General features: G+C 34.8%; 1 protein-coding gene across 5 annotated transcripts in view; it reads left to right on the plus strand.

The window, feature by feature from the left end:
- Rbpj (recombination signal binding protein for immunoglobulin kappa J region) overlaps nucleotides 1-16,104 on the plus strand; it is a 196,263-nt gene that overhangs the window by 166,033 nt on the left and 14,126 nt on the right. For all 5 annotated transcript variants that reach the window (XM_076863862.1, XM_076863866.1, XM_076863863.2 and 2 more), the window contains 4 exons: nucleotides 1,316-1,411; nucleotides 7,873-8,038; nucleotides 11,345-11,519; nucleotides 15,931-16,068. In XM_076863862.1, coding sequence (XP_076719977.1) covers nucleotides 1,316-1,411; nucleotides 7,873-8,038; nucleotides 11,345-11,519; nucleotides 15,931-16,068 — 575 coding nt within the window. The remainder of the gene's footprint in view (nucleotides 1-1,315; nucleotides 1,412-7,872; nucleotides 8,039-11,344; nucleotides 11,520-15,930; nucleotides 16,069-16,104) is intronic.

The following is a 16,104-nucleotide window of genomic DNA, read 5'->3' on the forward strand; positions in this document are numbered from 1 at the left end:
CTGCTCTTCTAGGAAATTTTACCTGACACACAGTTTTCTATCATGCACCCTCTCCTTTACATGTGCATCTGTTTATTGTGGCGCATTTTATACATAACTGTTTCAATCATTATATTCCATTACCATTTTGACCTTGAGTTCCTTTTTAGTGTACATAATAATTCTTAATTTATTTATATTCTGGTATTATTTGCTGTGCCTTATAACTAACAAGTTGTTTGTTTTCAGTCAGTAAATTTAAGTGCTATCATAGGATATATCATTTGATCAAAAAGCCATGCTGTGTTAGGTAGATGGTGTTAGAGCTCCAGTTTTCAAAGAGGAAACAGGCTGGGTGATATTAAATGATTTTTTTCCCAGGCCACTTCTTGTGTAAGTGCTATAAAACTAGAATTCCTCACATTTAATAACTCATTATGTAGACTTTCTCTTGTGTTTTACATTTGTCCTCCTTTACAATCTAAATAGAATAGCATTTAAATTTGGTGAAAGTATTTCTTGATGATATCTTTGAAATAATCTTGGCTTTTGTTTGGTGATGTGTAAAACACTTCAAGAATTGGGATTTGTTGATTCATAATTGGTATGATTTAATCTCTGTAGAGCTTACTTCTTTATAATATTTGGTAAGATAATTGGGTGAGTAAATGTATTTAAGACATTGAACTTTTAATAGAAAGTTTTTATTTGCTTAATAAATGTGTAGTCAGAATAGCTTGTACTTGAAGGACTTAATATTGTAGTTTCTCAGAATTAATCCAGTTTTTCATTTGAATTAGGCTTCATTAAATTTTATACATTTAGCAATATCCTTCTCATAATTATATTTGTATGCAAATGATAAGCTTTTCTTAGTCCTTACATGGGATTGTCTTTTTAGGGTCATATAATAATAAATATGAATGACTTAATGTTTTATACAGCTTTTATATTCAATGAAAACCATTGATTTTAACAGTTGGAGGAGGAAAGGTGGGGATGGAGCAAGATTATAAATTATTTATATCCACTTTACCAGTGTAAATGTTGATGTTAGTTATTCTAGAAGTTGTAACTAAGGTTTGTTCCACATGATAAATACCAAAGAATGGAGAAGTTTGTTCCTTTAATAAACAAAGTTTAGAGTTGAATAGGAATAGTATGTACTGTTCTTCAAGTTTCATTCACAGATTTTTCTATATTGTTTCTGTCTTTAAGTTTGCTTGTTTAAAAAGTATCACAAGCAACCCTCTTGTTACAAAGCAAAGTGAAAAAGAGAATATTTTATCAAAATTTAATAAAAATGTAATAGTAGTAACTTGTAATTTGATTTTAGGGAAGCCATGCGAAATTATTTAAAAGAGAGAGGAGATCAAACAGTACTTATTCTTCATGCAAAAGTTGCACAGAAGTCATATGGAAATGAAAAAAGGTAAGATTTACCTTTTTTCCTCCCTGGTAGGTAGTTAATTGTAGTTATTATAAATTTGTAAATGTGGTTAATATTCATGTCTGAGGATGGTTTCTATTATTGGGTTTTTTGCTTAGTACCAAGAGAGGGGAAAAGGATTTATCTCTTGAAGGGGAAAACCAAAGCAACATGTGGCATACTGAAGCCAGGAGAATTTAATGAAGATCATCTGGCTAACTCTCTGATTTTACAAAATGAAGTAATCCGCAAGTTTTCTTTTTGACTGTTTCCCAAGTGTTTCAATGATATATTAGCTGGTTCACAAAGAAGCTTTCTTTTTGGTGGAAAAAATGTAGTTTATTTATGAACAAATGTAACTCCCAAAGTACCATTTTAAACAAAGAAGGCTAAACAAACTCCTGATCCTAAAACTGGCTGAGCTTAGTTTGTTGAGCAATGGAGGCATTGTAAAGAGCTCCAGGCCCTCTCCTGTGGTTGTTCTAGTTGTTGTTGAGTAACTGCCCTTGCATGCCATGGAGGTGTTTTGCCTGTAGTCTCAGCTGTTCAGGAGGTTGAAGCAGGAGGATCACTTATGCCTCAGAGTTTAGAGGTAGCCTGGGCAAAATAGCAAAACTCCTGTCTCAAAAAAAATGGGGAGGGGGGCTGGGATATTGTCAATGATGGACAACTTGCCTAGCAAGCCCAAGGCCCTGGGTTCCATCTCCAGTACTGTAAAATCAAAAAGAAACTTCAGAAATTATCTATAAAGTTAATCAGCCAAAATTAAATTAAAGCAAAGTTATCTTTAACAGAATTTTCACAATATTATGAGTTTCAATATTTTTGTGTTTAATTTTGGACTTTAAGATTTTGTCCCATCCTCTAAGCAAGTGCTCTACCCAGGAGCTATATCCTCATGTCCAAAATAATCATTATTTATGAGGCAGTTGTTTTGCGGGGTAAGAGGGGAGGGAACCCAGGGCCCTCAGACTTGTAAGCATGTGCCCCAGCACCAAGCTATACCCATTTTAGTTTTTTCACTTGATTCCTAAATTTTTTTTTCAATAGTCTCTTGAATCTTAAAAGATTTTTTGGGATTTGCTTTCAAGGCACCAAAGTGAGATGGGAGAAAGAATGAAGATGCAGATTTGGGACTTGGGTTAAAAGGAATGAGTGAGTCTGGCACAGTGGCACACACCTGTAATCCCTGCAGCTCAGGAGGCTGAGGCAGAGGATCACTAATTCAAAGCCAGCCTCAGCAATTTAGTGAGGCCCTAGGCAACTCAGCACCGCCCTGTCTCTAAATAAAATATTAAAAAGGGCTGAGATGTAGCTCAGTGGTTAAGAACCCCTGGATTCAATCCTTGGTACACCACCCCACCCCACCCCACTCCACATATATTACCTTGCAATAGAGGGGGAAAAACCCACAAAATTTACGTGATGTTTTAAAAGTGTACTAGTAAAGAACTATTAATGCTAGGTAACTGGCAACTCTGTTGAGGCTTCTTTTGAGGATTAGGTCTGACTGGTCCTTAACTCACTGCTTGCTCTCTTGCTCATCCAAGTTCAGGTTCGTTTTTGGTGTTTATTTTTGTATTTTGTTTTGTTTTGGTACTGGGGATTGAACCCAGGGGCACTTTGTAGTATAATTGAGTTACATGGCCAGCTCTTCCCCTCACCCCCTTTTGAAACAGGGTCTTACAAATAAATTGCTTAAGGCCTTGGTAAGTTGCTGAGGCTGGCCTTGAACTTTTGTAATCCTCTTGCCTTGGTGCCTAGCCCATTCAGGTTCAGGTCTTTTTGAGGAGTTGCTGAGGCATAGGCATGAGCACAGTCTGTTTGGCCTTGACTCTTTGGCATATAAAATAACTCCAGTGAGTGATACTGCAAATATTTGGACAGGAATTTTTATTTGAAATTTTAAAATTGAATGGAGAGGAAAGAGTTAAAGGTGGAGAACATGAACTGAAATCCAATTCTGTTTATGTACGGATTTATCACAATGAACCCAACTACTATTCATAACTATAATGCTATAAAATGTTCTTAAAAATTATTTTTGATATTAGCTTTTATGCCTAATAACTAATACTTATTTACATAGCACATCCATTATCCTGTTTGTGTTAGTAGTTGGTTTTAATTTTTCAATAAAGAATGTCTTACCAAGTCAAAAATAAAACTTCATTGTTTTGCTGGGCATAGTGGTGTGTGCTGTAATCCCAGCAGTTCCAGAGGCTGAAACAGGAGGATTGCAGGTTCAAGGCCAGCCTCAGCAATTTAGGGAGGCAATAAGCCATTTCGTGAGACCCTATCTCAAAATTTAAAAAATTCTTTTAAGGGCTGGTGGTATGGCTCAGTTGTTAAGTGCCTTTGGGTTCAATCCCTGGTACCAAAAAAAAAAAAAAAACCCAAAACATTGTTTTCTCAAGAGGAAATATTAATATGCCATTTGACATATTAACGTTCAACCTTATTCTGAAGTAATTAGCAATAGTTAATAGGCTGTTGAGACAATTAGCAATAAAGCTTTCTAGACAGACTGTGATTCTGAAATAATAATAGGAAATGCATTGATTGGAGTAACTGATGTGTAAAAAGGTTCTGAATGTGGCCCTTGGAACTGAATACCCATCAAAGTTTAATGATTCAGCAAAGGTAGTCAAAAGATATAAATGACATGAGTTTGGATTTTTGTCTGCCCAAACTTCTTGTACATATTGGACTGAATTTAAAAACCACCTTTGATTCTGTGAGGTGTTTCCCAGATCTCTTCTTGAGATTTGAGGAAAAACTTGTTGAGTCTAATTATTTGAATTATGAAATTAAAATATAAAATGTGTATATCGCCACCAAGTGGCAGAGAAAAGCATTGTTATAGTTGTTTAGAATTATTAGGAAAGATGAGAAGAGAAAGGCAACATTGTTTCATTGAATCTTTATAGCGGCTATTAAACTCAGGCTAACTCCTTACTGGTTAAACTCCTCACTGAGTGTTTAGTTCATATTGACCAACTGTCCATTTTTTAAAAAAATCATTAATTTCACACATTATCATAGAGATTTATTTAATTTTTTCTCCTGTCAATTGTATGGCCTTTTGTTTTCATCCCTATTCCCTTTAATTTATTTGTCTATATTCCTTTTTTTGTGTATGTGTGTACACCCCCCCCCACCACCACACACACACTCTATTTTTTTGTACTGGAGATTGAAGCCAGAGGAGACACTTTAACACTAGCTATATTTCCAACCTTTTTAATATTTTTTGAGACAGGGTCTCACCAAGTTGCTTATTAGGGCCTCAATAATTTGATGAGGCTGACCTCAAACTAGCAATCATTCTGCCTCAGCTTTCCTAGTCTCTGAAATTATAGGTGTGTGCCACCGTGCCCAGTTATGTTTTTAAATTGACTGCTGTATGTATTACTACTGAAGTTTATGGAAGTGAAAATTTGATTCATTCACTGATTTTTGTTGTTGTTGTTTGTTTGTTTGTTTTTGTTTTTTAGGGGAAGTGGCAATATTGGGATATTTAGGAAATGATTTTTACCAGCTCAGGATAGAAATCTTCTCAATGTTAAGATTATATTCAATTTGCTGTTTTCTTATCACAGCTTTTCTGAAAAGGGATTGATATATAAACAAGGTCATCTCATAGGCCATTAAAGAGTCTTCATTTTTTTCTTAGATTTATTAGATGATTGGAAAGCCGGGTATTGAACATTGAACCCAGGGGTGCTTAACCACTAAGCCACATCTCCAAGCCCTTTTTATTTTCATTTTGAGAGAGGGGCTCACTAAGTTGCTTAGGCCCTTGCTCAGTGGCTGGGACTGGCCTTGAACATGCAATCCTCCTGCCTCAGCCCGCCCACCCCACCCCCAAGTCACTGGGATCATAATCCTGCCACTGTGCCTAGCAGGAGGTTTTTTTTGTCATTGTTGTTTATCTATTTGCCTAATTTATACCTTGTTATTTTCATGCATTTTGACATAGCACTCCTGAGAAAAACAAGACTACTCCTTCTTTTATTGTTTTAGCCCTCTCTGTTTTTCAGATATGAAATAAAAATGCATTTTGAGATGACTCTTTTGAGATTTGACTGCTACATTTGCTATACTATCTTAAAGTTCAGCTCTTCAAGTTTTATAGCTGGTATGCCAATTTACTAAGGAGTCTTAATATTAGTGTTTAATAAAATACTTGAAAGTTTCCAAAATTGATGCCTTGTCAGCCTCCTCAGAGCATACTAGCCTAAGTATCTGGATTTGTGCCATGGTAAGCATTGGGTGACTCCCAGCATTAGAAGCCAGAAAAATCCCTGATGAAGACTTAATCTGAACCTACTCCAAAACTAGCTCAGTTAATCTAGGCATTCCTCCAAACTTAGAGTGACCTGAAACTGGACACACTACCAAAGCTGTGACCTTTATATTCATGCCTTCAATGTGTATAGAGAAAGGTACTCTTCTTTTGGTTTAGATAAATATGAGAAGCCTACAGAGGCTTCCCTCCTTACTCCATTTGGAGTATACATGTTATTTTAATCTTTTTTATTGTGTCTCTCTTATTAGAGTATACTTTCCACGAGGACAGGAATTTTATCTGATTATTTTGCTTGTTTGATTTTTACCACTAATTTCCCAGTGTCTGGTATACATTGAAGATGTTATAAATAATTTGAAGAAATAATGAATATTAAATAAACTGAACTTACTTTTTATAAATTACTTCTGAAGTAGTTTTGATAGTGTTGAAAAAAGTGGCCATCCAGAATTTTGAGTCAGTTCTTTGGATATTGTAGTAGATTCTCAGGAGGAAGCAAACCAGAAGTTATACTTCTTACCTGTAGGACGTCCAAAGTCACATCCAGCCTGCTAGTGTCTGTGCACACAGCATTTGTATGCATGAATACAGGTATATAACAGTTTTTACGTTTAGTCTGCCCACTTTTGGTCCATGGAGTGTAAATAAGTGTAAATTGCTTGCCAAATTTTAAAATAAGAATTTCATACAAAATTTGATTTCAGATGTCTATCAAACAGAAGGTGTGACAAATACCAGGCCCACATATCCTTAATTCATCAATGCATGAGTTTATATTCACACAGTTGGCCACTCGCTATTGTTTTCTTACAATTAGAGCCACACACCAGTAGCTGAGTATCATTGTCTTTTAAGCTCTTATTTTCTTACAGTAGAATTAACAGAGTTAAGAAACATTTCTCCTATAATCATAACTATCCAAAAAGTAGGAATTACTGTGAGGACTGTTTTTGTTTGTTTGTTTTTTAGAAAGAAGAAGAAGCCTATTTATTTGGATAATTAAAGGATAGTTTCTACTGGTTTATTGTACAATTGGTTTATTCAGTTATATTACCTGGCCTCTTCTGAGTTTTCAGGCCTGTGGGAAAAACAATGCAGAAATGTTTTAATGTATGTACGTGTCAGCAAGTATAATTGAGCAAAAGTGAATTGCACCTACATAAGGACTGGATTCATAGCCTGAGCTATATAAAATATGGGGTTTGAACTAGGCTTTGAAACAATTCTTTTTTTAATTGCCAGAGAGATTATAAGGAAGGTGTTCTAGGTAGAAAGAATTTGTGAGGGTGGTTTTGGGCTACTAGAGAAGCAAACCTGCTACTAGTCTCTGAGTTGGAAGAAAGGAGTATATTGCTCCTTTTGTATGTACTATTTCTTAGTTATTTACAGTGCACAAGATGTTCCAGGTGTAAGATACATAGAACACAAACAACACTGTTTTCACAGAGCTCTCATGCAGTGATCCATTTTGCTTTCAATCTTTAATTACTTAGTTTTATTAATATTTTAAAAATTTATACTTGAAACGTTGCTCTAAATGCTATTTCCCAGGTGAATTAGCAAATAAAGTTAAATGTAACATACATAGAAATAATAGTATTAATAATTGTTTGTGGGGGGATGTACTGCGGATTGAACTCAGGGGCACTCAACCCCTTAGCCACATACCCAGCCCTTTTTTGTATTTTATTTAGAGACAGGGTCTCACTAAGTTGCTTAGTGCCTCAGCCTCCTGAGCCATTGGAATTACAGGCATGCACCACCGTGTCTGGCTAATTCTATTAGTTTGAGTAGACCTCAATTAGTAATCACAGATTCTATGATGGGATGTCAGGTTTTGTATATTTATTTGATTTGTTGAAATCAAGTAGTTTAAACTTTGAGCTATATGAAAAGCTTTCTGCTCTAAGAAGTATATAGACTAACCAAATGCTTGACTTCAGTATTTTCAGATATGGAAGTTTTTATTTCTATCCTATGGACATGATTATTTGCATAACAAAAGGCTTCGCTGAAATTTTTCATTAGGGGATTCACTCAGCACCATTTCAATGTGGTTTTTGTTTCATTTGTTCAGGAAAAGGAAATGTCTTGAATCTAATTACTTTGTGTTTTGAGGGTTTTTTTCCCCCCCTCCCCAATTATTCTTTAGGTTTTTTTGTCCTCCTCCTTGTGTATATCTTATGGGCAGTGGATGGAAGAAAAAAAAAGAACAAATGGAACGCGATGGTTGTTCTGAGCAAGAGTCTCAACCATGTGCATTTATTGGAATAGGCAATAGTGACCAAGAAATGCAGCAGCTGAACTTGGAAGGAAAGGTAAGTCAAGGCAGTTGTTTCCCTGTAAAAGTGGCACCAGTATGTAGTTTCCATATTCATTTTTGTGCAAGTGATTTTTTTAATGGCTGTTAGTGACAAATTTATTGTATACATAAATCAGAACCAGAAATATTCCTCTCACATATCTGTAGTCTCAGCTGTTGACATCTAAAAGTGATAGGCAGAAAATTTCTGCAACTAGCTAGCAGTTTTAGGAGGCTGCAAGTCAGATATCCTTTGGAGTTGATGAATTTAGGAAGCTAATTATTTATCTTCTGTCAGGAATGTTATCAATGAAAATGCATCATCAGTAATGTTTTGCTCTCTTAATCTTTTTTAAATACTACTTCTTAGCAGTGATGCAGGCAAATTCTTGGTGGGGGAACTTTTATCTGGATCATAAAGATTATACTTTACCTAATAGCAATGCAGAGCAGAGCTGTGCTATAGACAAGAAGACAAGCGTTAGCACTAGTCAAACTTTTAGAGGTTTTTCTTCAAACAGTTTTCAAGGGAAATAAATTTATCCACTAGTGTTACTAATTGTATTTTATGTTTTTAGAAAGTAAGAACTACTTAGTGCCTAAGTACTGATAAATAATTATTTAGTCATTTAGAATTTATTATTATTTTCCCTTAATATTAAAATTCAGAAAATGGTTTTGGTCTCAATGATTATGTGAATGTTTTTCAGTGCACAGAGGCCATTTCCTTGTTTAGTACATCTTTTTTGAACATCTTGGTTTTGCTGTGTAGTATTTGGCACTAGGGATTGAGGCTGGAGGATGATATGGAAGATATAAGCTAGGGAATTTGTATTCTCAAATTTAGTTTTAGTAATTTTACAGAAAGTGAGTACTAAAAAGCAAGCCACTTTCAAATCTACTTTATTTGTTTGTTTCATTATAGTTATTATTGATCAGGTTTCTTCATAACATTATTATGGATTTTCAGTTAGTTTGGGAACATCAGAGCTTCTGCTTACCAGTGTGTATAATTTTTTAAATTCAGCTTCATTACTCATTTTATCCAATTCCAGCTTCAGTAATTTTATCTTTCATGGAGGTAATACCAAACAAACCAGCCAATAGCATCACTGACTACCTTTCCCAGCATCATGGTATAGTACCACCATGTTTAAATCCTATACCCTTAAGTACTGCGTAAGTGTGAAGATCTTTTTAATATCCTCTATTATATCTTTTCAAATCTTCTGTCTTTACACCTTTTCCCAAGACCTGCACATTAGCAGAAAAGAACATCTGGGAGCTGAGCATTTAACTAGCTTTTAAAACACCTGCTAATAGGGTAGTACAGTGTCTGTATGCCAAATATATTTAATTCATGTTAAGTTTAATTTTAATGGAAAATGTTATTAGAGAAGTATGTATAAAGTAGTAGTACTTAGTACTTAGTAGATTACAGTCAGTAGAAAGTACTCCAGGCAGAAAGAGCAACATAATCATGTGCTTGGAGCAGAAGGGTGTAAGAATATGGTTTATCCCACGTGGACAAATACTTACTGAGTAGAGGAGATTTGTTACAGCCTAGTTCTTATTTTTAAAAAATCACATATTCCATATTCTTGATAGCATTGTTTTGTTTCTATAATCCAGTTATTTTGCTTTTTTTTTCCTTGCATTAGATCTGCTATTTTTCATTTCAGGGCAGTGTTTTATTTATTAGCGATCTTGTCTTCAAAGAGTCGTTTTTAAGTTAAACAATGTTTATTATTTCTGGAAAGATTATTATATGCCATTTCTGTTCTGGAATCCCACTAGCTAATATAATTTAACCTTTTAGTAATTTAGTTTCTGTTTGCTTATTTTCTTGGAGTCTTAATATTTTCTGCAAGTCAGTGACTTTCTTCTTTTTTCTCATGGAATATGAATAGTATGTGGTCAGTGGCCTTTGATTTTTTTTTTAATTATTTGTTAATAAAGTTATCTCAGGTATGATTTTTGCTGACTCCTTTACTGTAATTAAGACTATATTTTTTTTCTTTCCAAGGAGATACATATGTGTGCTTTTTCCTTAAATGTTTCCCAATCTATTTATACTAGATTTCATTATTTTCCTCTTTCCTGATACAGATCATATCCATTAAGGTTAACACTCAAAATTAAATGATCTTAACCTTTTTAAGCTTTCCCATTGGAATACAATTCCCTTTATCTAGATAAACATTTTCATTTTTATGCTTCTTGTTACCATTTGCTTTAGTGCATTGGTACCCATTTTAATAAACCTCAACTTGTGTTGCAGAATTTCATTGTTTGAGCTTAATTTGACCTTTAGTGCAGTCATTTTTAAAAGTGTGGTGAACCCATGGACATAGTAGCTACATGTGTCATCTTCTGAGAGTCTAGCGTGAAAAGAGCTAGGCGACTGAAAAGTACTGTTTTTATTTTCTTTGTTTACTGTTATTAGTGTTGTTGTATTTTGCCTCCCGCAGAGCAGTTTCCCCAAAATTTTACCCAACTTTTGAATGTATAAAAACTTGAGTATGGAGTATTCAAAGTGGCATTTAAATTTTCTTTTGTAGCTTTCACTGTTGAGAAACAGAAATTACTGCAGTATTGTTAAGTACTATTAATGCTGCCTATTAGTAAAACTGCAGACAAAAGAAGTCTGGAACTCATAGGCTATTTCCTAAATGAGTAGCATTTGCCCTGCTTTTTCAAAGGAACACACAGCAGAGGTAGTTGAGGCACTTTTTAATCATAATCTTGGGTTTTAAAAAATATATATATATATTTTAGAGTATCATTTTACCCTATCAGGAAAAGTATGTCAGTAATTTATGTACCTCCTCAGGGCTCAAGGGAATAGGAAAGGTGTTAGAGCTTTTAAATATAATTGAAGTAGCAGTAATTTGAAGTATCCTTGCCGTTTTTGTTCCTGTATAATGTTCAGTTTCCATATCACTGAGGGAAGTTCATCTCCAGCTCCAGAAGCACTGTGTGGGTACCCGACTTGAACTGGTCCCACTTTCATGGTTGGGATCCGAATTCTTGGTATTTGAGCTAAACATGGCTTGTCCTTGTTGAGTGCTGGTTTAGGAAGAGTCACACCTCTTGCTAGAGCTCATTATATGCCGCCACGGTTTTTGTATTTTATTGACTTCATAAGGAAGATTTTGTATTTTCTGATCAGAGATCAATTTTGATAATTTTTACAGTTGACCTGTGGGCTGCCCATTGGAATGATTTCATTTAAACCTGATCAAACCTAGTCATGGCCTCTGTTTTAGATATATAACCAGTAAGATTTTGATGCTATTAATACTTTACTTTTCTTTCACAGAACTATTGCACAGCAAAAACATTGTATATATCTGATTCAGATAAGAGAAAACACTTCATGCTGTCTGTAAAGATGTTCTACGGCAACAGTGATGACATTGGCGTGTTTCTGAGCAAACGGATAAAAGTCATCTCCAAACCTTCCAAAAAGAAGCAATCATTGAAGAATGCTGACTGTATGTACACTTGAGTTTTCTTCTTTTTTCTGAACTTTCACCAGGAATTGATAGGACATACTTTTTTTATCCACCAGGAATTGAGAAGACACTGCTTTTTCAGTAGCCAATTTATTCTTTTTTTTTGCGGGGGGGCAGGGGTACCAGGGATGCTTTACCACTTAACCACATCCCTAGCAGCCATTTTTTATTTTTATTTTGAGAAAGGGCCTCCTTAAATTGCTGAGGCAGGCTTTGAACTTGTAGTCCTCCCGCCTCAGCCTCCCAAGCCACTGGAATTACAGGTTTGTACCACTGTGCCCGGCCAATTCATTTCTTACTAGTACTTTTGGGCCTGCCTCTCATATTGGGGTGTTTTGTTGTTGTTGTTGTTATTGATGGTACCCAGTAGTGCCTGGTCTGATGAAGTAGTTCTGAACCAGAGATGGTTCCTTATTGCTCCCTAGACGTATTAAAGAAAATGGGACATTTTTTTTTTTCTTTTCATTTTTAGTTACTAGGAAAGAGGTGATGTTTGCATGTGATGTCTTGGGCCAGTGACGCTAAATGTCCTGTAGTGTCCAAGATAGTTCTCATTCCATAAAGAACTGATAAATTAACTGGTTATGATAAAGACCCAGAATGTCAAAAATACCTCTTTAAAAAAACATTAAATGAACTTTTGAATGCCATCCTGAGAACCTAATCAAAATTTTAACATCTCTAGCAGAGATTGCTGTCTCATCAGCAAATTCCTAGACTACTAAAGATACATACTATGTATTTGAATTATACATGTCAGTACCCATGCACAATTTTTTAAAATTTAATTTCATTTTGGAAATTTTCAAATTTATATAAAAGGGAGGAAAAAGTATAATTTAATAATTCACCCAACCTCAGTAGTTTTACCAATTTTATTTCATCTTCTTCATCACTACCGAAACTTCTTTTTCCAGCTGCTAGAATGTTTTCATGTAAGTTTCAGACATATTGTCCTTTCAACCAAATTTTCTGCAGTAAGGACTCTTAACACATAATTTTGTTTTAAAACGCCATTACACCTTACAAAGTTGACTGTAGTACATTCAAGCCATTTAATATTCATTCTCTGTACAGATTTATCAGTGTCTTCTCAGTGTCTTTTTTTTTCAGTTGTTTTTTTGTTTTGCTGTTTCATTTTACACTTGGTTTGTTCAAACCTAGATCCAAACAAAGTTCAACAAATTTTAATCTGTGATGGTTTCTTATCTTACCATCATTTTTTCTTTCTGTGACATTTATTTTTTGAATAAACTGGGTCATTTTTCCTGTGGAATTTCCATATTCTGAATTTCGCTGATTATATTCTGTCTCTCATGTTATAAACTGGTAGTTAAACTTTTCAAATTAGTTGATGCCAGGCATGGTGGTGCACACCTATAATCTCAACAACTTGGGAGCCTAAGACAGAAGAATTTCAAGTTCGAGGCCAACCTCAGCAACTTACCAAGGCCCTTAGCAACTTAGCGAGACCCTGTCTCAAAATAAAAAAAATTAAAAGGGCTAGGGATGTGGCTCAATGGTAAAGCACCCCTGGGTTCAATATCCAGGACCATAAATAAATAAAGTCTGGTACCATGAGTAAATAATAAATAGGTAAGCAAGCTGGTCATTTTCATCCAATCAGAAAGCAAATAATATCTGGTTATCCCTTTTTTGTCAGGTTAGATTGATTATAGTAAGTTCAGTTGTTATAGTAAGTTTATTTGTAACCGAATGGCTGTCGTAGCCATTACTTCATCAAGGGCTTCAAATGGTGATTTTTTTTTCCCAATTGTTTATTCCTAACCTGCATTTGTTAGTTCAAGTTTTTTCTACATAGAACTTTGCCATATCAAATATTTGCTTCAGAATGTAGTCAGTGGAATAAAAGGCAGGATAAATGCTTGTTTACTAATTTGTACAGTAGTATTCTTAGAAACAGTGAGGTTTCAGTGGTTTGCTTTTGTTTGCCTGAATTTCATTTTGTTTTATTATGCACTCATGGGCTTTTATGGTGGATATATTTTATTCTACCCAGCTCTTATTATCATCATTTACTTAATATTGTGGAAAATTTCAGGCACACTAACGTAGGCAGAGTTGCATAATAGGATAAAACCCCTGTGTTCTTCTCTAACTTCAATAGTAATCTTACTTCAGACCAAATCTCACTTTATTTTCAGCTGTACCCCAACCCTAGACCCACTTTCCTCTCTTCTAATTTTAGTTTGATGCAAATCCCAGACATTATGTCATCTGTAAATATCCCTGTGTGGCTGTAAAAGATGATGTTCTCTTGTAATTACAGTATCATGATTACATAAAAACAATATATAAGAGAACTATAAGAAAAAATACTTTTTTAAAGTGTCATCATATACAGTCTGTGTTCAAAGTTAAATAGTCTCCAAAATGTCAGTTTTTCGATTTATTTGAATCAAAATTGAAATTTTCCAGATATTAAAATATATATTATGTGGAGATGTCCTTGTGTATTCTTTAACATACACCCTGCCTTGCAGTATATTTGTTCAAAGATTTTAACCATTGATGATTTCCACATCCCGGATTTTGCTAATTTCATCCCTTTGGTATAGTTTAATGTGTTTTTGTGAATTGGTGCCCAAAACAGCTGGATAGTAGTTAAAGTGAAAGACAGGTTTTATTCAGTACTATTGCTATAGGGGAAAAAAGACCTAAGTATAGAACTGAATTCAATTTTGAAATACAACAGTCAAGTAGGGATGTATAGCCATGGAATAAAGTGAGGTGGTCAGTGGGTAGGAAAAATACAAAAAGCAGAGACATCAAAGGTAGGGGAATCTTTGCTAAACTGCCTTAGCAGGAGTCCTGCTAAAGGCAAGCAAAAGTGATCACATATCAAGAATTGGGGCATGATTTAGAATTTGCTACAACTGGCTAAGCAAACCATGTGTGTTAATCAGTTTTGTGTCACTGTGACTAAAATACTCCACAAGACCAACTTTTGAGTAGAAGTTTTGGGATCATGGTTTCAGAGATTCAGTCCATTGTCAACCAACTTCATTGCTTTGGGCTCAAGATATGGCAGAATACCATGGCTGAAGGGCAGCAGGAAAGCTGCTTACCTCAGGACAGTTGGGGGAAGCAAAGAGGAGGGAAAGAGCCAAGGGGACAGGATATCGTCTCCAAAGGCTGTTCCCAGTCACCTACCTCTTTCAACAATACCCTACTTGCCTAGAGTTACCATTCAGAATAGCAGTCCTTTCAGATTATTAATCCATCAAGTGAATTAATTCACTGATTAAATTATGGTTCTTATAATCTAATCATCTTACTTGCATTGGCACAAGGGCTTTGGGGGACGCTGAAACACAGCAGACTCTGTAAAGTTTGTTCAGAAGAGAAATTTTGCATGTGGTTAATCTTAGAATCTTGATAAGATTTAAGTTTGTTATTTTGTTGTTGTTGCTGAAGGGCAAGACTACTTCACTGATAGTCATGTGTCTCTTGTATCAGGAGGCATATAATGTCTGGTATTCAGGCTATTTTCAGTTCAAATTACATAGTTTTCTTTAACATCTTTAATTTTTGTGTTTATATTGAATATTAGTTTCTTGAAGGCAGAGAACATATTTCACTTTCAAAATGTTTTCCTAAGTTACATGGAAAGTAACTTTCCTAACTTGTTTTGCACATCTGAAGTAAGTAAAAATTTACTTATGCTAAGTTTCATGCAGTACAACATTTAAGGTATTTTAGAAGACAGCAGTGTTTTCTAAAATCACAGCACATAGAGGCAAATGCTTTTCTATGCATATTTTCTATAGGGTAGAACACAGGCCTTTTTTCTTTCAATAATATTTTTTTCATCAGTGAATTTAGGTACACATGGTTTAAATATGCAAATTGTATTATAATCTACTTATTATTTTAAAAATGATTTTTCCTATAATTTTTCATTAAACATACTGTGCAGGTCTCATTTTAAAATGACTTCTATGAACATATTTTATATCATTATTTCTTTTTGTTTTTTTTTTTTTTAAGAGAGAGAGAGAGAATTTTAATATTTATTTTTTAGTTATCGGCGGACACAAAATCTTTGTATGTGGTGCTGAGGATCGAACCCGGGCCGCACACATGCCAGGCGAGCGCGCTACCGCTTGAGCCACATCCCCAGCCCAGCTTAACATTATTAATAGGGGTTAACTTGACCTTTTTCAGTGTTATCTGTACTTTGTCAGACTAAAATATGTGTCATCAGAATCTGCATTCTGTTTCAAATTATACTTTATATTTTTATAATATAATTTTATATATTTATTAATTTATAATAAGTAGTCATAACTTGCCAAGCAGAAGTCCCTTCTTATTCTCTTCCTCCCACCACCCAGTCACATAAAAGCAGTTGTTTTTTCCTTTGCAGTATGCATTGCCTCAGGAACAAAGGTGGCTTTGTTTAATCGACTTCGATCCCAGACAGTTAGTACCAGATACTTGCATGTAGAAGGAGGTAATTTCCATGCCAGTTCACAGCAGTGGGGAGCATTTTACATTCATCTCTGTGAGTATTAAAATGTGCATGGTTAAATTCTTTTGA

The sequence above is a fragment of the Callospermophilus lateralis genome, chromosome 8, assembly GCF_048772815.1.
Source record: "Callospermophilus lateralis isolate mCalLat2 chromosome 8, mCalLat2.hap1, whole genome shotgun sequence".
NCBI classification, from domain to species: domain Eukaryota; kingdom Metazoa; phylum Chordata; class Mammalia; order Rodentia; family Sciuridae; genus Callospermophilus; species Callospermophilus lateralis.